The sequence below is a fragment of the Macrosteles quadrilineatus genome, unplaced genomic scaffold (genome assembly GCF_028750875.1).
Source record: "Macrosteles quadrilineatus isolate MER2022 unplaced genomic scaffold, UCM_ALF_1.0 Scaffold_2__2_contigs__length_208266976, whole genome shotgun sequence".
Lineage (NCBI taxonomy): Eukaryota > Metazoa > Arthropoda > Insecta > Hemiptera > Cicadellidae > Macrosteles > Macrosteles quadrilineatus.
The window spans coordinates 197,292,199-197,316,971 of NW_026542595.1; the positions used below are offsets into that span (position 1 = coordinate 197,292,199).

The following is a 24,773-nucleotide window of genomic DNA, read 5'->3' on the forward strand; positions in this document are numbered from 1 at the left end:
TATCAAAATAACACCTTTAATTAAACTTCCCCGTAGCAGCAAACCTAAGTACTCGTTAATGTAGTGTTATTTTATAGGGGATAAATATGTCTTGTTTATAGAAATATTCAAGTAAAAATCAGACAAATTGAAATTCGCTTAGTCTGCAGGTTTGCTGCGGCGGGGGTATTTTAAAGTGTTTTTATGTTAACAAATAGTTTTCTTTTTACACTTCCACGCAACTGATAAAAAAATTGAATTATAGTAGATCATTTCTGAAATGTAAGCAAAAGGTTTAACTATTCCGTGGTAATAACTTTGAATATACATTATAGCTTATAGGTATAGCTTTTGGTATACGGTAGGCATAATAACTTAATAGATTGATTAGTCTCTAAAACGTTAAACCCATATGAAGGGTTAAGCAAGAAAATGTACACTGTATGTAAACGATACTATAAAACTTTGTTTGCAATCCTGTGTAGTTTTAAGGTTTGTGAGTTTTAATTGATAATGGAAGATAGATGTTCTCATATCCCTTAAAATTTTACAGCTAAAATTAAAATAAAGGCAAACTAGATCGGAAGAGTAATGAAAAATAACTCATCATAAACTGAAAACATTTGAAAAGATGTTTGTTCTTTAAATGCAGACAAACAAAAAATATACCAACTGTGATAAAAAAAATATTGATAGCATGTCTTAATTAAACATATATGATAGTAAAAAGCTAGATAAACAGTTTGCTTTATTTTGCGGTAATTTCGCAAAAAGAAAATGTTTTCATCCAAAAGGAATATCCACCTTAATTATCACAGCAATAAAATAGATTAAAATGAATTTTTTAAAGTCCGACTTTTGTTGTTACAAACATTTTATTTGGCCCGGTGCAGCTCAAAGCGTGGCGTTGCATTCCCGCGAAGATGGACGCCCGCCCCTCCCTCGACCAATCAGAGCGCAGTATTCTCCCGCGCCGCAGGGACGCCGCGCCAAACCAAGGCGGAATAACAATTCACACATATTTGCTTTCAATTGCAGCGAACATTTTTTATTGTTTATTCCCTGTCAAATTATTTTCATCAGCGCAAGAGGCGGAACGGTTTTTTCGATGCAGAAATTGACTTTTTAATTACAAATCGGCAACGAATATAACGACCGGAGGCGGACGGCGACTTATTAATTTTGGGCCGAGATGCATTATTTGGTTTTGTACCGATGTTATTGCTACAAGCTCCAGGGAATGGTTGACAAATTCATTTAGCCAATGACAGATTCGAGTAATGTGGAAATACAAGTCTTAAACTTAATTGGACGTTTTGATTATTCTGTTTATTAAATTCGCTAGAACTTAAAACAATTAGGTAAACAAATTTCCTCGGATGTGATGTTGAATTTGTTGATTTCATACGATTCACTTTCCTATGGTTTTCGTCATTTATATTGCTGTAGTGAATTGTTCGGGCGGGAGAATTCTCCGAATGAATCACAACTTCGAAAAGGAAGTGAATACACTGTATTGAAAATAAAATTATTTTAAATTAACATACATTGCAATAGACCTGGCTATTAATTAAACATTTCCATAGAGTAGGGCCTATTTTTATTTTCTTAATGGAAACATTGAAGTCCGCACGAAAGGTATGTTGAAAAAAATCAGATTCAATTTTGGTTGGTCCAAACCTACAATATGTTTAATTAGCTGGGGATTGAACCCACCTTTTTTGCATCGAGGTAGAATACACTGGTCAACACACTTTAGCAAAAAGCTATACATCAGTTTATTTTTCACAAGACGGCGAGAAAGTAACAAATACAGTTTTTAGTTTTGTGTATACAACTAATTTAACAGCTTATTACTTTTTTGGAATTACAGTAGTTTGTTTATGTATTCTTCGTTACCTACAGTATTTTTTAATCTTCCTATATTGGCTTTCACAGTCACCTAATGTAGAATCGTGTTCTTATAGCGAATTTATGATTTTTTACTTCGCATCAAATGGATTCATTAGAATTCTAAAAATGCACGCATTACATATAAATATAGCTGATTGCAAAAACCAAACACAAATTTCCGAACTTTTTTTGCAATACATATTCATAACTAAAACTAAAACCTAAAAGTTGTTTTCAGGGCTAATGAATTTTAATAACAATTAAACCTTTCCCGAATAATAATACATATGGTTTTCGCATTATTTAAACTGAATTATTTATTACCATATACAATTAAGTACGAATCTGCTTCAAATAAACATAATATAGTGAAAACCAAGCAAGTAGCTTGTTTACAACCACATTTCGCTAAATATGAAAGCTATTATCCACAATTAAAGCGTATACAGAAAAATAAAACATCAAACTTCATATCACACCACACATTATTCTAGCAAACTACTAAAAATAAAATAACACAACATAAAAACAGCTTCCGGACAAAATTATAAAATTGCCAAGTAACTACTTTCAGATTGTTGTACGCGTTAAATACCACTTATTTGTACACGAATCCGCTACATTTACTATGACTGAACGCGTTGCCGCCTAGAGCATTGTTGAGTCAATATATGCATTTTTCTGTCACCGACATATTTGTATTTCACACGCAACAAACGGTCATCGTCTCTGGTTTTATTTATTTCATACTCTTTTGCTTCCGACCAAAAACTCGACTTGTTATTGTTTTAACAATATTTTTGTTTCAAACATTTCACGGGTTTCATTTATTTTATTACTCAGCAGAGAAAAATAACAGTTTAATAGGTTTATTTATTTTGTTACAGCCAATTGAATCTTTATATTTATGGCAGTAAATTTTAATTTATGGCAGTGTTAATTATTACACTTATCGTTTGATGCAATGGTGTATTATATTCAATAAAATTTACAATTAAATATATTTTATGAACTTATATGCTTATTAGGTACTGATATATTGAAAATAATAATATTAAATAAAACAGTTTCCTATAAATAATCAAACAACATTTCAACGCTATCCATCGTTAATGTGGAATTAAGATTTTTCAAATGTGCAGACAAGTTTGAAAAGAAGTTCTGTTATCTCAATTATTATAAGGAAAATCCTAAAGAAGTTTGTATTTATTTCAAAACTTGTGGTTTAAATTGTACGTTTATTTTTACAACTGCTCGATAAAAACTTTTTAAGTGAAAACCGCTTTACTTCTTTTAATTATGGCTAATTAATCCATTTTTGGAATAAACAAACATTATTGTAAAATATTCTTAGTGTGAAATTTATTTAAACAACTTTATTAACTATTATTTAAACTTCATTGTTAAACCCTGGACTAAAAAAACAATTATAGACTAAAATAATATTCAAGGCAAAATTCTTTTAAAACAATTGATGATTTAAAAAAGTTTTAACTTAGTTTTATTGTTGATTTATGAACTTTCCAATTTTAAATTTTTGTAACATCCATCACAAACCAGTTTTTTATGTAAAGGCTGTACTGAATTCTACGTGTATAATCGTAACGTATAAGTAAAAAATAATATCTCAACATTGATAAATGTCAATTAAATGAAATATTTATACCGTACAAAGCTATGGTTCTTATATAGATTATCCAGAGTAGAAAGGATACAACTCCTGCTCCGGTGATTCAGAGAGAATGATTAATACAATCAATCGTTTTAATCTTAGGCTAATTCATATCGTAGTCAGGATATTCCCATATAAACCAGGTAGAAGAGTGGTTGATATTATTTAACATTTTCTAACCTTTTGGATGTTTTGTATTAAATTACCTTTTGAATTTATTTGTAAGTGTCTACGCCGATGGCATTTAGTATGGATACATTTCAAACGCTAGAAAAGAAAATTGTACAGACACAACTCTTTGTGGATATGCCAGGATCGAATCCCTACATGTCACACCGAGATGCTGACCAATATGCTAAGACCACACAATGTTTGTTTTAAGTATTCAAAATCGTTCATAGAACACCTCTATCATACAGAGTGATTAGTACTCAGGTGACTATAACATTTTTTGGTGTAAGTACAAAGTAAATGCAGTGTGATGATGTATATAAAAGGTTCCAAGTCTAAAAATTAGCTTCCCAAAAAAATTATTTTATGTTTTTCAAAATCAACTATGTTTTTAAACTTAATACAGCAATTTCTCAATTATCTGTATATGGATTTGAGTAGATAATGTCATTTTCGTGTTCTACATTAAATTTTGAATAAGAATAATAGAAAATGACGGAGGATGAGTTGTAAAAACTCTATTCTAAATAGATTCAAAGATAAAAATTAAGATGTTTGATACAAATTTAAAAAACAATGGTCTATTGCAAACACCCTGTATACAAGAAAGTGTCCGAATTTATTTAAAAACTGCGCCATTTTATAAGCTTTCTAACCATATGCTACACAATTGAGGTTTATATATTCTTTTGTTTGTTTTAGTGGTTTGAATACCAGAAAACAGGGAACTTTTTTAGTGTTTTTACTGTTCAAGCTGAAACAAAAATACAATTTTTATTAATACATGCCGAATTTCTATGTTTGAAATGTTAAAGACACCATGTTTTGCAGTCTTCAAACCACTAAATCCAAAGCAGACACATACATAAGCAGACATAAAACTCAATGGTGTAGCATATGGTTGGAAAGCTTATAAAATGGCACAGTACCATATTTTACAGTTTTACCATATTCGGACACTTTCTTGTATACAGGGTGTGAACAAATGCAATAGAACAATGTTTTTTTACATTTTTATCAAACATCTTAATTTTTATCTATGAATCTATTTACAATGGAGTTTTTACAACTGATCCCCCATCATTTTCTATTACTTTTAATTCAAAATGTAATGTAGAAAACGAAAATTACATTATCTACTCAAATCAATTTAAAGGTAACTGAGAAATAGCTGTTTTAAGTTTAAAAACATAGTTATTTTTTAAAAAAGTAAAATAGTTCTTTGCGAAGCTAATTTTTAGACTTGGAACCTTTTATTTGCATCATCACACTGCATTTACTTTGTACTTACACCAAAAACTTTTTGTCACACTGAGTACCAATCACCCTTTATATGTACTAACATAAGAACAAAGATAAATAATATAAATATACAATTGGTAATATGAGACGATGTCCAAAATTGATAAACTATTTCATCCTCTCAGTGGGTTGGCTTCATGATCATATAATTTACTTGAAGTAAGTGTAAGTTAACTGTGTTACTGTCGAAACAGTTCCTCATGGTTTTTTATGATTACAACTGTTGAGCTGTCTAAAGATGGGTAAGTCTTCAGTTAGTATTGTAAAAACGAAATTATTTATGTTAGAATTTGTCCGTGGACAAATTGTGGAAGTGTTTGTAAGAAGGTTCTTAAACACACATATTTTTTAATATTTTCATGCCACGATTTAACGATGCAGCAATTAAACAACTTGATGACGAAGTGATCTGACAATATCAAGAATAACTTAAATGTTCCTTTCTTATTTCAATATATACTATTAAGATTCCATCTATTTTACCATATACTACATGTTAAACGTACAGGGTATACTTATCGCGTTAACATTAAATACATTCAACATCAACCACTTATCTCGATAGCTGTGAGAAAGCGAGCGTGTTTGGAGGCAAAAAATCATTTCATTTTTGAGTAAATTAATTATGCAGCTTCGAAGGGAAGGCGCAATTAGCATGCTAGACGGGAATCACTTCCTTTCAACCCTAAACACTTTTTGCAACTTCTTAAAATGTTTTCACCTCGATAAAGTTCAATAAACAAACTTCATTGGAGTGGATGATTAAAAATCTTACTTTGAAAGAACGAATTAATTTTTCTTACAGTTTTTTTATGTGGCCAATGTTTTAAGTTCCAGGTTTTTAAATATTCTTTCAATAAGTGATTTTAAACTGTGTTAAATTTTAACTAACGCAAACTCAGACCTACTAACATGCCTTAATTTAATGCTGGATGAGGTTAGTGAAATTTTGTTTCTACATAGCTTAAGTAACGAAGACAAGCAAGTTGTTGCAAGTGATAAGATAGGTATGTCTCGAACTGACAATTGTCTACGTAATTAGCCTAATACGCTGCTACAGTAAGCTACTGTGTCCTGTTTCATTGACAGGGTTATAAGTAATTATAAAAGTAATTACTTTTATCTTCTGCTATTTCAGTTACTACATATTTTATTTTTGGAAGATTAGTAACCTGAATTGTTTTTAAGGAATATTTAAAGCAATGTAGGACTACGAATAGGTTTATTCCGTAAATTTCCATTTTTCTAAATGTTTTACCCTACTAGGAGAACAAGTTAGAGAAATAAAATATTAGTCTTCTTATAAACTCATAGTCTTGTTTGACACCTAACAAATGTTAGTATATTAACACTTAATACTTTTAATACTTAACTAACTTTTTTTCATTAGAATTTAAATATTAATACATTGTTCATGCCTTTACACTACAAATCGATCATAATCCATCATAATCCTATAAATTAGTTAAGTTTCAGGATATTTAGTCAATGTAATATATAAAATTGGCGTGCAACTTAGCATCTCAGTATTTTTGCATGAAATCCTTTTATTCAATCAACCAGAATCTGCATACAAATATGATTTATGTCTTAGAAAAGCCACATTAGTAGAACCTATTACTTGATAAACTTGAAACTTAAAAAAAATCATTTTATAAGTACGTTGAATTAACTTGATAATGGTATTATTATAGATGTGGTGTCCAAATGTAAAATGACTGCTATTAAAACCAACGTGATCCGTCTTTCAAGTTTTATTTATTCCACATCACTAAATTACTTCACATACACCATATTTCTGTGTACAAAAATATATTCAAGCACAGAATTTTAAAACTTGAGAGCTGAGTAAGAAAATAATGCCACGTTTCGGTGAATTCTTTTCCCAAGATGTTGATATTTTTACCAGAGAAGACACGACCGTCGAAGCATAACGTCTAGATACAAAAGTAATGCTATCAAAGGATGATGACAACACATTCTTTCCCTTCCTATTTCTTAGAGTGCTCTTATTGTATTTTTGACTCGAGTAATTCAAATACGACGTCAAAGCTTTGTATTATATTATCTTGAGATGTCGGAATGGGAATATTTTCTGGCACAGGTTTTGCTCTTCATTTCATACTAAGTATATTCTAAGTCTTAGAATATAATACGTACGCTAGGGATTTATTTATAAAATATGATTTTTGTCTACAGCTTTATTTGTTAATGAATTGTGTTTGTATGGCCATTTGCGTATGGCATATAATTATATACCAAGGATTTATACATCGCCATAGAACAATTAATGATTTTTTTAATGTCAGGTATTTTTAGAGTGCAAATCGATGATATATATATATATATATTTTTTTTACTTCAAAATATTTAAGAACACTACGAAAAATTACATGATTTATTAATTATTTGAAATTTATTTTCCATTTGTTCCTGAGCTATCAATTAATAAGAAATCTAGATTTTACACACCTATGTTGTCCAGCATTATCTTCATTGTCAAAAGGTATTTTAACATTGTGTACTAGTAAGTATTGATTATCCTCCGGGGTTATTTAAATAGTAAAGCACACCTTTCCAAAGTTAATCTTGAATATATTCTCCGTAACCAATAATTGTGCAAAAACATCACACTCTTGTGATCACATGTTCCATATCCGTTCCACATATTGTGATTACACACAAAGCTAGACAGTAAATCTAGGCCTGGTGAACGCAGAGTGGATAAATGACGGATCCGACATCCGACAAGAATGCTCCAGAGAGCAATGTTGTCGTGACGTGTAGGATCCTAGGAGGATTAAACAATCCTCCTAGGTAGGATCGGAAGGTGTCGTGTCTGACTAGTGGGTTACAGTCCATTTAAAATAATGCAAAGTAATTTGGTCGGAAGGTGTCGGAGCCTTGACGGAAGGCGACGTGTCGGAGAGTGTCGGACCAGTGGGTTTCCTGCTTAAGAGAAACATGTTCATGGGCATCAGTACACTAAAAAACGTATGGCACACATATCAAATAGTTTTCAGAATTAACTAGGCTAAAAAGTCTATTTGCAGTGCCACTATCAATGGATGACAATTTCAAAAACGTGTTGGGAGATTAAAAACACAAACAATAGTTTATTTTATATTTTAACTTTGTTCAGTTTTCATTTTCTTTCAAGAGTAGTTCAAATAATGAAACCAAAATGCAAACGAAAGTTATTTATAAAACATGCAGAAACAGTAATTAAAATACTAGTGTTAAGTATGCATATAATGAATCTATACGTTTAATTCCATCTATTACAATTAGGTTTTATTTCTATGAATAAGAAGTATAACATACGATTGTCACTCAATAATTGCCTTTAAATCTTCACACAATTTTGCAACAGGATTACCATTTATAAATAATTTTTAATGTTAACTTCAATACATATCCAGAACTGAAAGTTGCATGTTGATACTGTTATATTAATGAATTAATGAACATATAGAATTAGACACAAACTCAACAATAAGTAATAAAACTTTGGCACTCCTACAACAAATGCGAATAGGCTATAATGATTTTAATTATTTTTAAATCTCAATATAAAGAAATTCATGAAAGTCTACACTTAACTTTGCATCTCTCTTCTAATTCTCATTTTTACCTTGAAGTTCATAACGAAGATTACCATAAAATAATTATCGACATTAATATTTTCTAAATTCATTTATTGAGACATACAATTTACTCATCTGAGAACAGATCGATTTATTCTAAACTGAGAAAATAAATGCAAAGAAATAATCAGCTTTATAGAAGCGATACTCTTCTAAAATGAAACCTTAAATAAAGTACAATAAAATTCAATCTTCATCCTTTGAGAGTATTAGGTATCCAAGGCAACGAAATAATGAGAATCAGTCTCTCTTTCAGTCTTTTTATTTTGAAAGACAATAATATTCTGGGAAATTCATCCTTTCAACTAAGCACATTATTATCTTTCAATATGGATAGTTCTTTAGTGATTTATTTACAAGAATATGTATTTTGGAGTTCATTTATTTCGTCAGAGAATACAATTTATTGTAGCAGTTGTAACAGAATATGTGTAACTTAGTGTATACAATTCGGAGTATACTTGTATATAAAATATCTATTGAAAAAAATAGTTTTACGTATTTAAACACAAAACGTTTATCTTGTAAATGAGCTAGGTTAAAAATTGTATTAGGTATTTTATCCTAGTTTAGTAGCTTTTAAACTTAATTGTATGATGTTTCGCTAAATCATTTTCTCACCTCTTTTAGTGAACATATTTTATGTAATGGTTTTAAATGTAAAGCTTGGTGTACTATGGTGACATTTTCTTGTACTAAAACAGCTTACCTACCAATATTATGATTATTTAAATTTAATCCACAAATTCTACATACGTTTTCTAACATAGTGAAACTGACTAACATAACACATGTTTTTATGAATTACAGATCTATCTTTACCTAATAGATTACATCTTCAAACCCTTATAAATAAAATAAAAACTCCTTATCTGCATAAAGAAGATCAAATATTTATGTCTGTGGATGCCTAATGCCATTCACTCCTTGATATGATTAGGAAGACTTTGTCTTACTCATGCTTTGAAATTCCTTAAGGCTTTTTATGAATTACCATGTGAACAAATTATTGCATTCCTGTAAAACTGTAAAAAAATACGAAAGTAACATTTCTTTGCTGGGTATTTATATTCAATACCGTCACGCACCTGGTTGAAAAGATTGAGTAATTTGTAAATTTTAGAAAAACCTTTGAAAGTTTAAGATAATGATATAGAAAACATTTAAAACTCTACAATAAATGATAGCATTACCTGTTTTTTGTACTATTTTAGACTAAAATCATATTCTTAGACCCTTACTCCATTACGAAGCAAGGGTTATAACAATTTTCTCGACTTTTATAAATTTTAAACCATCTTATAAATCACTCTTCAATCTGAAAAACTTAACAAGAAAGTGAAGCCTGGAGACTGAGATTGTATCAACAGTGACCCCATAGAATAAACAGCTAATGATGCAAGGGTGCGTTACTCTAAGATGAAAAGATAATGCAACACCGCTATCACAACATAATCTGGCCATAACATCCGCCGCATTTTAATTAAGTGGGGTAAAGTAAGGCTTCGCTCCCCCTAGCGTACTTACGCTGAATTGGGGGTTTAATTTAGTTGTTGACTGCCGCTCTAGGGTTTCCCGCCACTATCACGAACGCTTGGATTAGTTGTTCTTGTTTGATTAATTTTTTGCTCCGCAGATTTTTCGATTATCCATTTTGCGAGGTTTCGCTCAAAGGTGTTTTATGAGTTTTAGCGCTTTAACTTGTTAGGTTATCGGGTTTCGTTGGTTATTTTGGATTGGAAACGGGGAGGTTGTCTAACCGTAATCATTCCTATTAATTTGGTTAGTATAATTCAGTGATCAGTGATTACTAAATTTGATCGAGAAAGGATCAAATAAGCTTAGATAAGAATTTATTTGTATGCCTAGAGCTTTGGAACATTATTCCGTAAATACATTAAAATGCATATTACACGTTCAATTAACACTTTTTGGTCTTAACTTGACTCAAGTGATTGAATATTGTGTATTTTGATTAAATCATACTGCACTAGGAATCAACTACTTTTATAACGAATGCATCTCATTCTTATTTAATAGTAACAATTTTGAGCCCTAATAATATTTTACCAGAAACTGTATATCCTTTTTGTTCGTTAATGATGAATAAGTGAAAGATAGAAATAAGTATGAACATTTAATCTGACAAATTTCTAGAATATTATTGCATTAAGGGTTGAAAAAAACAAGTATTATTATACACTTCGTAAACACATTTCAAAATAAATTATTATAGTTTGAATTAGAATTCACAGTTTTACAGAATAGCAAAATGAAACCTAAAATACTCGCGACAAATTCCCTGAGGTAAAATCATTACAAATTTGCGTGGAAATTCCATTACGATTAATCAGACTCAGATAAACTGATAAACGCAATATCGAACTGCAAAACCGCCGAGAGTCCGCAGGGCGGGAAAAGCAAAAACTCCGCAGATGGGCTTAAGTATTTATCAAGGCTCGGAAAGCGCAACAAGGCTCTAATGGCCATGTGCGTTTCCCCTCTCAAGTGGGGCCATTAATAAAATACAATCAGTGTCCTGTGTTAATTTGAATGTTTGGGTTGGGGAGGCCAGATTATTCTATTACGGAGTATCAACATGGAGCTGTTTGCGGAGAAAACACAAGAGGCCCCGCTATTGTTTTACAAGTGGATCAAAAATTCAACGCACCCCATCGACGATGTCGTAATTACTCTACATTGATCGAACCCTGGGGCATTTCTCTCTCTTGACTTTCCTCCCCCCTACACAACCAAGGTGGTTTGGTTCCCGTCTAACTGTGCCAATGTATGTGTTAGGGGGTCAGTAGATTCGATGTTCAATTCTCCGACAAGGGGTGTGAAGATGTATTTTTGGATTGGTATATTGGATTTGGATATATTTGGCGTTAACTTAATTAGTGGATTAGCTGAGATGTCTTTTGGGAAATGAAGTAGACACAATTTTACTAGTAAATTTTTCATTTTTCACAAGTTACACAAAATTTGCCTCATGATAATGTAGATTGATTACGTAATTCGTTTTCTCATATGAGCCAAATTGCGAAAAATGCTATGTCTCCTCTCTTAAAAGGTTTATGATAAAGTGACACCTCGGGTTTTTTTTTTAGATGGCTGCCACTAAAACTGTGGAAAACCTCAGTTTAGGTTAAGTAAGACACTGACGCAGATGACATTGTCAGCGATCCTTGCTTTCACTTAACTGAAGCGATATCACTACACACCTTCCAAACATCGACATTCATTATGCAGAATATTTTTATCCTGCGAAAAACAAACGGTACATTCTTTATTACTTACTTCACATGCAAGTGAAAATAGCAATATCATAATTTTACCACACAAAGGTGTTTACCACAGTGTCATCTGACCAGGTATTCATTTTAAAACAATATCATTGCGTAGTGATACTTTGACGGCGCTCTTCTGAAACAGACCCGCCACCTCTACCAAACAACCTGTTGAAAAACTGTTCAGCTCTTGGAAAAAGGTTTCTAATTAAATAAAAATAAACTGGATACACGGATACCAGTATCATAATATTTTACTTTTAAACCATTTTTATATCGTTAATTCCAGCCAAAAGCATTTCAAACCATTTTGAATCAAATTCACAAAAAAAAAAAAAAAAATAGCAACACTCCAATAAACTTCCCAATGACTAAATACACATTTTCACGCAATAATGATCGAATCAACTTTATAATGCAGTAATGATATAATATTTAACGACTGTCGGCTGAACGGGTTAATAAGAGTTCGCATCAGTGATCAAACTATTCACGGATGTTTATTCGCATTCAACAATGGATAAAGGGAACAGTCCACCAATAATGTGAAACTCGGGACCATCGAAGCGGATGCTGTATTTACATAAACAATCGATCTGCAGCGGGGTTTTACACGCATTTGTTAAATCATTAAAACGAATTATTTTTCTCCTGTTTATAATCAGTGATAATCAAATGGATATGAGTTTTTGAGTATATGGGTTTTTGCAGATAGAAGTACATTTATTTGGGGATCAAACTGGAAAACAACTGTTTTTATTTATTTAAGTATCACTGATGCTCAGCGTTATTTTGTTTGTAAATTTCAATATGATAAAGTCTGTTGTTCGTCACATATTCAGGTGATAAAATTTAAAAATGTTCTATCACTGTACTCATCCCTAGCTTGGCTATGTGATTTATACCGTAACGATGCGGCACTTAATTTAAGCTTTTTATTATGTTTCCAAAATAAAATTTCAAACATTTCAAGGATTAAAAACATTAAATTCATAGCAGAACAACCTCTTCTCTGAAAGACGATGTTGATTTGGTTGAGACTAATTAAATATTCAATAGTCCACATTGAAATTATTTTTAATGCATAAACTTATTTAAAAATTCAACTTAAACAGGTTTATCTTTTTGAACACAGTATATAAAATCTCTTTCGACTAATCATTTCGAAAATACCAAGAAAATCGTTTAAGTTATTAAATGCTAAAACCTACACGATGCTTTGATAAACCACCGTTTTTAATTCCTCTTTAATTCATTAGATGTGTTGTATCATAGTTGTATCAAAGGATTGCTGCTTTGTCAATCAGCAGAATATAACAAGGAGATTAATTTAATCTAGTTGGCTTTGCTTTCTGGAGCGAATCATCCAATGTAACAAGGATAACCGTTATCATCCTTCAAGGGAACCAAGGACTTTGCGGTTGGCTACATTGTTTAAACTTTACACATTACAAAGGTCAAAAGTAACTCCGGGGGTTGGCACCTCAATGGATGTTTTATACAAAAACTTAATACTTAAATTCATATATGGTGTTTAATTTAGTAGATAGTAAGTTTACCTGTACTTTTGAAATGGCTATGGTCCTGAAGATTTAATATAAGTCGCTTTTGAACCACCAGGAAAAATATTACTGTACTAATTAATAAATAATTTTAAATTTCTAAGCAATAGTATAATTGACACACACCAAAACGCAACATGCATTGGCAGAATTTGAAATGTATTTGATACACGTTTTATGTGTATTTGTAGTTAAGAAAAATGTAGTGTTATAACATTCAAAAGACACATGTTTCAAACAAATAAAAGAATTGCAAAACCAGGCCATTAAGTAGAAAAACTTAACTTGACGATAAAATTATACAAATGTAAATAAAATATTAAACAAGTACAATCAAAGCGCGCCAAATGTGAAGTAAATCAAAGTGGTAATCTAAAATCCGAAATCCTCCCTTAGTAACGCGATAACGCAAATGATTCATGAAATGTTCGATGTCTTGGTAAACACCGACTAAGGGATGGCTAATGGTATTGGCGGGAGATGGGGAGGTACAAATTTGGCGGGAGTATCATTGCAGTGATACACCGCTAATGGAGGAGAAAGAAATAAACATTAGATTACGAGGATCCGGACTTCCCATGTTGATTCAGGACTTCATTCCCCCACCCCCACCCCTACCCTGCAGAGCTCGGTCCCGTCGGAAAACATTGAGTGTAAGGTTGGGAAATGCGTCGGTAATGTTGGTATTGTTGAGCAGTGAATGTAGAGTAATAGTGTTAGGGATTTTATCGTTGAATTGTTGGTAATGTTAAGCCGTGAATGTAGGATAAGTAATAGTGTTAGAGGATTTTAAGGTTGCGATGCTGATAATGATAAGCAGAAATTGTAGATGAGAAGGGATTTTAGCGTTGTGATGTTGGTAACGGTAAGCAGTAATTGAAGATGAGTAATAGTGTTAGGAACGTTAGCGTTATAATGTTGGTCATGCTCGGGTTATGCTAATCAGTAATTGTAGGATAAGTAATAGTGTTAGGAATTTTAGTGTTGTGTTTGATAATGTTAAGCAGTAATTTTAGATGAGTTATAGATGAGTAATTGTAGTGTTTAATGCTCGGGTAATGCTAAACAGTAATTTTAGAATAAGTAATAGTGTTAGGAATTTTAGCGTTGTGTTTTTTGTATTGTTAATAAGTAATTGTAAATGAGTAATGGTGTTAGGGATTTTAGCGTTGTGATGTTGGTAATGTAAGCAGTGAAAGTAGATGAGTAATATAGTGTTAGGGGATTTTAACATCCAGAATATTGGTACAGTTTTTCCCATATATACGCACTGCTCCTAATCAAAATTTTGCCTCTAATTACTTTTGGAATACGTAAAAAAGCTGATCGAATGGATATTTCCAGGATATAGTTAATAGTAAAATGATAATCCTCCTTCTACCCAGAAACATGTGTAACCAACAACACAAAACACCTAACACAGATGTCTGCGGTTTTTCAATTGCGCTGTTTTGATTGCGCAGTTTTGATTGCAGCAGTGTTTGCGCGCCAGAATTGCATCCCTGTCAACAGCGCGATTATGATTGGCTCTTCTTTGCCGCCAAAATAATTCACCTCGCAATACAGCTGTAGTCATCATCTGGGATTGGAATTTGGGAATGATTTCACGTGATGTTGTGGACACAAGAAATTAAATGCCATCCACTTCTGTCAAAGTGTTATTTAACGTACCAATTGATTTCTGTGGCTTAATTTGAACTGAAGACCCATATTGTTTTGACTTGGTTTTGCTATCACTTAAAATTAACTGCAATTGTAATACTAAAGCTGACTTACTCACTTATTCGCCTATTCATAACTTAGTGGTCGCCGAAGTCGTTGTGCTTTAGTAAAACTTGAAAAGATTTAAATCCGGTTTGATAGTGTAAAATGTAATATAGAGCTTTGGGAATTCACATATTTATTTGAGTTAATTTTTATTGACTCCAAATACAACAGTGATTAATGTGTTTTTAGCAGTTGTGCTTTATTTATACTTAATCAAAACTAAAAAAAAAAAATCCCACCAACGTGGCTAGTCAAAAATAATTAAGATGACCTGAAGGTTTACCACCCAACATTTTCTGATGATGACGACTTGGTTTTTAACTGTGTTATAAAAATTGGGGAAAATACGGTATTGAAAACGAGTAGTTTGTAAGAATCAACGATGAAAATATAAAAAAATATCGTTGTTATTCCCAAGGCTAGTTAACTAATTACTGTGGTGAAGCTAAACAAGGATTGAGTCACATATTCGACTTGATAAAAAATAAGCTATTGTATGAACTTTGGAACTGGGTAGTATAATGTGTATGGTGCTCGTCAGGCACGATCATGTGAAAGGTTATAAGTTCTGCAATGCTTCTAACCTATATGCACCAAGCTGTTCTTGATCATTGGACTTTCTCTAAACAACATCTAAAGATGCTGCTGATCTTAGTGAGGAACAAACACACTCCTCAGTTACATTTACCTTAAATACACACCTTGGGGTGTTGGTATTAAATAAATCTGAAGTAATTTAAGCTATATGACTAAACAGTGAAAAAAACGTGTACCTAAATACACAAGCGTTTTGTAAAACTAAACCCCTCGAAATAGATAGTCATATTGCAAAATACATTCAGCGCTGCACCAGAATCGGAGGCATACACGCTTGACGGAGTGGAAAAACTGCACAAAGGGATCACCAATAGGGGAACCGTGCGTTTTGATTGGACGATAATTTGAAGCCCCTTGTTTCCGTGATGAAAAGTCAAGTGTCATGATGCATATTGACACAGGTTGACACTGTGACACTCCACTGCGTCAACCCCTATAGAGCCAATTACAGTATCGTTGGACATAATCCCCCCCCTCCCCTTCCCCTAGACTACCTGGACATCAAAGCTGGACATAGATTTGATTGCAATTTAACTCCAGTAAGTAACCCCTTCCACCCCTTAGTCGGGATGCACATCATCGTATAATGCGTATTGCTCACTTCGATAATTATTTCCATGTCGGATTCGATTTGTCAAATATACTTTGTAACGCGTGCAGGTTAATCGTACTGTATATTGATTCGTGTAACTATATACGTGTAGTTAAGGGGATCCAGGCTTCAGAAAGTGAAAAAATTGCCAAAATTCTCTTCTTTTTTTTATAGTATTTTATTGTTATTTGGTTATTAATGTACAAGAAAATATAAGTTTTATAGGTATCCTACACGTTTTTCATAACAAAAAATATATTTTCCCCAGATACTACATGCGCGCGTCTTAGTATTTTCTAGGACTTCGATCACGATTCCCCGAAAGTTGTGGTTTTTAGTGTTTTGTAACAGAAAATTTGATATATCTCAGCCAATTTTTGTCCTATCATGTTGAAATTTTTACCAGATGTTCTTTATAGTATTTACAAACTTTTTGGGTATAATTATTAATATAAGTCAAATAGTAAAAAAAATATAATTTTTTTTATTTGAAATATAGTATAAGAAAATTTTTTTTGTTTTTCAACCTTTATAAAATAAAAACTAATTATCCTACAAACAAAGTAATACCCAGGATTTCAGTAAGTGTACATAGCTACAAAAAGACACCTAGTTGAACAAAATTGATCAACTATTTTATGAGTTATATCAAAAATAAAAATGTGTTACGTTATGATACATAAAAATACATAAAATGGTACTGTGGTACATAGAGTGGCTACAACAAATAAAATAACAGTTTTTAGGCCCATTTGATATAATAAATATCTTTAAAAAATGATAAACATAAAAAATTAAAAAAATGTATTTTCTGAAGCCTGGATCCCCTTAAGTTGGGGTTCAATTAGTTTCTTGGAGTGGTTGTTGATTTGAATCACAGTACTTTGATATTTACCTCCAACAATTTAAGTTGTATTTTTTTACGAGAATGTAGATCCAAATGGTCCTTTATTACATTTAACGTATGAAATAGACAAATAAAAGAGTAAATCACCAACAGAACCTTATTTAATATCTAAATTTATACTTTATACTTCTCCTGATCCATTCAAGTTTTTCAGGAATCACAACACAATATTAAATACACACATACACAAACACACCGGCACAATCGTATTAGTTGAATGACAAGAGTTATCCTGTAAAGCAGTATGTAACTGAAGAACGCTTGCTAAAGTAAAGATTAAAAAAAATATTTACACATTCAGAAGCCTTACGACTCAAAATCCGAGAAAACACAACGTTAATATGCTGCAGTCACATCACAAACTGGCGTCGCCACAGATAAAGGACACAGAGTGGTCAAGGCAAGATGTTACATTCACAAACTACCTAAGACACAAATTTAAGTCCGCACTCAAATAGTTTGGGGTCCCGGTTTTCAAAAATAAAACGGCCTCCCAATGGGTATACGAGTTGGAATAGTTATTTAGCTTACGCGAGTAGGTAGCTTCTTCATTGCTCGGAGTTGTATATATATTTCGGTTTGAAAATGTTCTGTACAGTATTCAAACGCACGTATTGATATTTTTTCACTTAGTGAACATCAATTTAGATGATTGAAGTAATTGTGTCGTAAGGCTTCTGTATCTATGGGAAAGTATTATCTGGTAAATATTAAGATGATGAAAACTGTAATCTTGTATCAGCAAACCAAAAATTAACTCTTTTAAGGAACATGTACTGAAAATAAATCACTGTATTAGTTCAAAAAACAAACTTTTTATGTCGTACAAGGGTGTTATTTTCAAATGCCACGGATAATGACAAAACATGTAAATAAAAATACTTTGCTAACATTTTAATTTTAAAAGAACCTACTCAGTTTTAAAACATATCAAACATTTAAACGAAAACAAAATGCTAAAACGTAATATTCTCTCAGATTTTTTCATCAACAGTTTGATAAAACCCCACTCAGCGATGGAGCCATGTTTGTTTTGGAAATGTAACATTTTGATGGACAAAGCCAAAAGCGGAATGAGTACAGAAGTAACAAAGAGAATCGACGATAATAAATCGCAAAACGAGAACAATTGCGTCAGCTTTTTGCTGAAGCCGGCGTTAAAAATATAATAATGTAATCGCAATCGCGGAAAACAGAGAGAAAGCCAAAAAGCCGGTAACAAAGCCAAAGCGGAGTTTTCATTCCGGTTTAGTTGACTTTAAACTTTCATCTGAGAGCGAAAACAGAAAGAACAATCGTCGGATTTGAAAATAGGTTATCCGGATCCGAGCGGGCACGAATAATACGGGTTAATTATTCACTGAGGCTAAGCCACGGCGCGGGGAGGAATAGGTTTGTTTTAAAGTTAGTGGTCGTATTTACTTTCAGTCTTTGCAATTCTAACCCTAATTAAGTAGGGATCACAAAGTTTAAACTAACATGGCGCGTTATCTTCATTTCTCTGTGTGATTACGTGGAAATTCGTGTTGGAATAAACCTGCGGTCTGGTGTTTTTGAATGTAAATCTTTTGTTTTGAAAGTAGATTTTTAATGGTTTGAGATTATTTTAAGATACAAAATCTTTAATGGACTAATATCTATTACGTTTAATGACTCGTGTAGAAAAAACTTTTAACAAGGTATGATTATTCGGCTAGGCACAAATTGAGGGCCAAAAAAGGTGTACCAAGAGAGCATGTACTGGAAATTTCGGGCAATTTGGAAACCTCAGTGTTTAATATAGCGAGGCCAGTTAGGTTAGGTTAGGTTAGGCTAAAAGAAGAACTTCAGCCTGACCACTCAGGGTTTTTAATATTGTTTGCATGCACCCTGGACCTGACTAAAATTACTATCCCGAAAATGTTTGGGGATTACTTAATAATCATTAATGACACCCTTCTGATTCTGACTCTTCCCTAAAATTACCTAAAATGTTGCACAGTTTGTTATCCGATTTTGTAATTTCATGTTTTACTTGTTGTTGTTCATTTGTTGTCTGGATCGAAAATAGTTCTCCTTACTGTGATTGTTCAACTCAATTTTATGAAGAGATCAAGATGTTCTAATTACGTTCACAAAACGTAGATGTGGAGTATAAATGTTAGTTTCTGATACGTAGGGTCCGCTAAACGCATATCCCACGGTACTTCCCTCTGAAGGCTATTTAAATACATTCGTCGGTCAGATTAATTTAAGGAGCTGCTCATAGCATTTTACTCTCCGGAACGTGGTTCGGATTCAAAAGTACATAACAGAATTTCCTTGTATGTATCTTAGTGAATGTACATATATCATGTTTATCATATAAAACGAAAATGAAATATTATAACACTTTTCCGCCGTTTTATACCCTTATTATTCATTGTGAAAGTCTAACGATAATAACGGAATTCACCGCTAATGAAATCTCTCATGTAGCAATTGCTATGGCGAGTTCGTGTTTTGGGAAGATTATTTATTCCTCGTTGTATACAGTTGAGATGAGCAATATGAAGACTGATTGATACTGATTACTGATTGAAGAGGTAATCAGCAGATGATTAATTGTCATGTTAGAGTAGATCGGAAATCATGCTGATTTCCCTAATTATGTTGTGCCTCCACCTAATTTGGTTGTCATAACTGTTTCTCATTCAGAATTCGGTTGCTGAATTTTTTACCTTCCAGTTTTATTTAACATATCATAACTAGTAAGTAAGGTTTACGTTTGGTTTTAAACGAACTTTATACGTATTTTACTTTGCAAGTACTTGTGTGTTAGTAAAATAATTTTCTGATTTATGGAAGCCCCCATGTTTAGTTACTCAGGGTTGTCTGTATTTTAGAAAACGTAAATATAGTACGTCAATTGTAATGGTAGATAAAGTGAGTAGGTGGCCCAGAATGTCATTATAGTTTTTATGACATTTTGGGTTACCTTATGAACACTTTTAAATGAGTTCCCTGACACATGTTTAATTTTGATAAACAAACCTCTTTTTAGCTTGAGAAAGCTATACAAATACTTTAAATTTTTTACTAGCCTTTTTACTAGGAAGAACTAATGTCAAGGGGATAACAGTCGGATTAAGATTTTAAAGATTAAACAATTTTTTCAATTTTTAAAATTTTGTAATTTTACTGTCAGTTTAAATATATTTTTGAAAAGATGAAATTACAATCTTACAAGAAAGTATTCACATTATATCCTACAATAATGATGATTTGCTTTGAGAATATTTTTATGTAAAAAGGTTTTCGAAATTAAACTCATCTAACCTCGATTATTTTGAAAGATAACAAAGATCAATCAATTCACTATATTGCGACGTAATGATAACTCAGTCCTGTCAAATACCTGGTCTCAGTCAGTAACGAAGCTAAAGAGAATATCTCATTACAGTATTATTATACTCTCACACTCCATTATATTCAGCAACTAGTTACATCCTGAAGTTGTCATAGTCTCAATAAGTTATTTGTAAAAAAAAAATGACCAAGAAACTGAAAGCTAAAAAGGAATCTATACTGCGATCAAGAATGAAATTTACTTTTCACTATGTGAATACAAACATTCATCAAAAAATGAAAAGGTAAAGTACAGCCCCCTCCACTTAGTGTTGACTAAATGTCAATGAAATTCATATAAACAAAAACCTACCTATCAGATAAAACAGCGGCCGTTGGGAGCCAATTATGAATCTAATCACAAAATGCTCATGGAAAAATAGCTCTCGATTGTTCGTTGTGTATTTTCCACCCTCAACTAACCATTGTTTTCTACACGGCGTGTTAATAATTTAACACGGGTGCGGTTAGGATGAGTTAATAAGTCCCGGACACAATGGCATGATAATACACGCAACAATACGCCGCAAATACAACATTGTTTAAAGCTCGCTATTCAAATTAGGTTGAATCGCCGCTGCGGATGTCCAATATGTCTATTGAAATATTCATCGTCCACTTCCACTCGACCTGTTTTTCAGTCGGTTCACCCCATTAACCCCTATGGTCGTTGCAACACTTTGGTTCCCGCTCGTTTTGGTGTGAAAACCGCCAATTTGCAGCCAGTGGCGTGTTGGGATGATTTTGAGAGATAAAAGACGTTTAGGTTGAACGTGCTGCTATGTTTTGAACTGTATAAGTCAATATATGTGAAAAATTGTACGATTATTTATTTTTTCCGACATTTAAATTTTGTCGTTGTAAGATCATTAACTTTATTTAACAATTTTGTTTTGTCGCAAGACGATAGGCACGAAACTGGGATTGTTTTTCACATTACTCCCCCGCTAGACCTAGGGGTTAGATTTAGATTTAGATTTAGATTTAGATTTGTTGTCATGAGAGCCGAAGCCCCCTGACTGCTTACCCGGTACCTATCCTTCAGGACATACCCGGGCCCCATGATGTAGGCCGAAGCTTACGCATCAACCTTTAGCACATCATGGGCGGATGACTTAAGGTCATCAGGCTCGCCGGCTGCCGAAGCAGACCCTTCGGAAAGAGGGTTGCCCCTCAATCCTAACCAGGGATTCCGGCTGCTTGTTTAAGCGTCACTCCACCTGGGTTCCACTAGGTCGGAACCTAGAGGTCCATAGTAGAGCGCCCCGACGCATTTAGTGCAAGCAACACTCGGGACCTATCTCATCCCTGACAGGCAGAACCCGCCATCAATAGCCAGGAGGAAGGGGACCATCAGCACGCTGACGGGGGGAACCCCAATCTCCCATTTACACCGCTGCCCGATCGAGGCCTGACCCATTGCTGGGAACCAGAGATATCCAGAGCGATAGATCCCCAGATACCCCTGGCGGGCTCGGACCCAGCACCCGATCTACTTCGTTTGCCCGTCAGACCCAACATCACTGCCAGGCCATCAGGGTTTCCCAAAAGGAGGCAGGTATAGAAGTGGGACCCACCCGGATGAACCTATCCAGGGGTGCCCAGAGGGGGGATACTGTGGCGCGTTTGCGCCACAGGAATTTTTGGGGGGGAATTTTTTTTAGGAGATTTTGGGGGGGATATTTTTTTGCTAGATGTCATAATGAATGTATAATTTTGTATAAACATCCCGAAGAAGTGTTTCTTAGTTGCTCACTATCAACACTAACAACATTTTACCGTTCGTAATTAAGATTGCTTCTAAGAATGGTAAAAACACACCTTGTCAGAAAAATTCAAGATAAATTGATTGATTAAGTCACCACACATAACTTGAGTCTATGCTAGCAGCTGGGAACTAGAGATGCTAAAACACCTCTTTAGGCGAATATTGGGCTCTTCCAGGTGGTACATATTACTATAACAAGAATAGGATTTGTTTATAAGCCATTAACACCGATTTGAACAAAACATTGTAAAATCCTTTATCAAACAATGGGTCGCTAGTGGCACTCACGCTACTACCAGGGTCGCTTCTGGCACGATTTTGGCTGGGTCGCTTCTGGCACGGTCGCTTCCGGCACGTAATCTTTTGTACTGGTGGCAATTAAAGAGATATTGTGGGTATTTTGCCCGGCGATTTTTGTAGAAGGCAGCCTGGGAGTGGCGAGCAACAAGTCTGTCTTATTTCGTGACTCTGCCTATAATTTTGAAACAAGATACTTTTTCCAAAAGTATTAATGCACTTAAAGCGGTTTGAATTTTGCATTAACGCCACCTAATATATTGTACTATTACAGTACTGTGTTGGAGTAGAGTAATTCACCGAGTATATTTTTGTACATTTTGAAGACGTTGTCTATTGCAATACTGAGCACATGTTGGCTGACAATACAGATTCTGAATTGTAAATTGAAAAACTTCTAATCCGTCTATTAGTTAGATATAATAATGTATTGTTAAATGACGTTTCCTATAAACATTTAATTTTTATTATCAGCAAGTTTGTTTTTCGTACCTCAAGTTTACTGAATACTTGAAATGCTCGTTTTATGAGGTAAAGGGAAAATTGTCATATAAATTGGTGGTGGGAGGGTAGTTTTGGGTTTAAATATACGGCAGCATAAATTGGGGGGGGGGACTACTCCTTTGGCTTGGGGGGGGATTGCGCCTCTGGGTTTGGGGGGGATGGGCACCTCTGAACCTATCCACCAGTGGTGGCGAAACCCTTGACTCAATTGAGGTTCCGGGAAGAACCCCCCACACTCAAGACCTAGGGGTTGCGGCATCATCACTTAGATAAAATCCATTGGTAAATTTGCACGGACTGAAGTCCCGCGCTCTTACCACTACGCAAGCTCGCTCCGCCAACTTTATTTAATAATGTCAACTGTATATTAAGAAAGTTGATAAACTTATAAATATTTGCACCTTATAAATATTATAACTTATAAATATTATAAATATTATAACTTATAAATATTATATATTTGCACTTCTAGACCAAATTAGAAAAACAAAGTGCAATGACTCTTGCCCCCAATTTTTTAATGTAATAAGTTAAGCGGTAGATCAATGGTTATAAGTGTTTTTGTAGCCAAATACATAGACACAGTCAGCTTGGTTAAAGTTATTCGATGTATTTTTGGGGTTTTCGTAGGAGAAAAAAAAGCTCCTTATTTTATTCTTTTAAACGTAATTTGTCCGGCAATTAGTTTGAAAGTCCTCTCAGGCGATCGGCGGCTTTTGAATTTTCAGCTACTTCGTTTACTTCTACTATTTCCGTCTAGCACTTTCAACAACTTCACATACCACTTTCAATCGTCTAAAAGATATCTTTTTCCAGGTGTGGTTCAAGAACCGGAGGGCCAAGTGGAGGAAACAGAAACGAGAAGAGCAGGAGAGACTTCGAAAACTCCAAGAGGACCGACCATCGCCGTGTGCCGAGGACCCTCGCCTCATGGGTACCTCCGTGGACCTTGGACTTCCTCATAGCGACGACGAATACCTGGAAGTCGCGTGAGGTCTCCAACCTAGGCCGTCAGCCTTTTCACCCGTTACCAGGAACATCAGGGATCTCCAGGACACCAGGGGGATCCAGCATCTCCAAAACCTCCAGAACGTTTATAGCATCCATAACATTTGGAATATCCAGAACATCAGGGATATTCGGATCTGTTCGGACATCCGAGGTATTAGAAATTTTCCCAGTTTTGAAGATATCCAGAAAATTCATCACTTCCAGTCCATCAAAAATTTGCAAGGTTTCCGTAAATTTCAGAATATCCAGGAAATACAGAATTCAGGAAATATCCGGTCAACCCATGCAATTCTGGAACCCCAGGAGAACAAGAACAAGTACATTCAACATTTCCGGAATACCCGTGAAACTTTGGATACACAAAGGGTTTGTGATCATACTGAAGAAAGTGGAATAGGGAAATATGGAAAAACTCTTCACCGAATGTCTGGAAGGGATAGACGATATG

At 33.7% G+C, this 24,773-nt stretch overlaps 1 protein-coding gene across 1 annotated transcript in view; it reads left to right on the forward strand.

The window, feature by feature from the left end:
- The window catches only part of LOC128987466 (homeobox protein goosecoid-like), a 43,926-nt gene extending 19,547 nt beyond the window's left edge, over positions 1-24,379 (forward strand). The window contains exon 3 of the mRNA XM_054408325.1: positions 24,131-24,379. Coding sequence (XP_054264300.1) covers positions 24,131-24,307 — 177 coding nt within the window. The 3' untranslated portion in view covers positions 24,308-24,379. The remainder of the gene's footprint in view (positions 1-24,130) is intronic.
- The last annotated feature ends 394 nt before the right edge of the window (positions 24,380-24,773 follow it).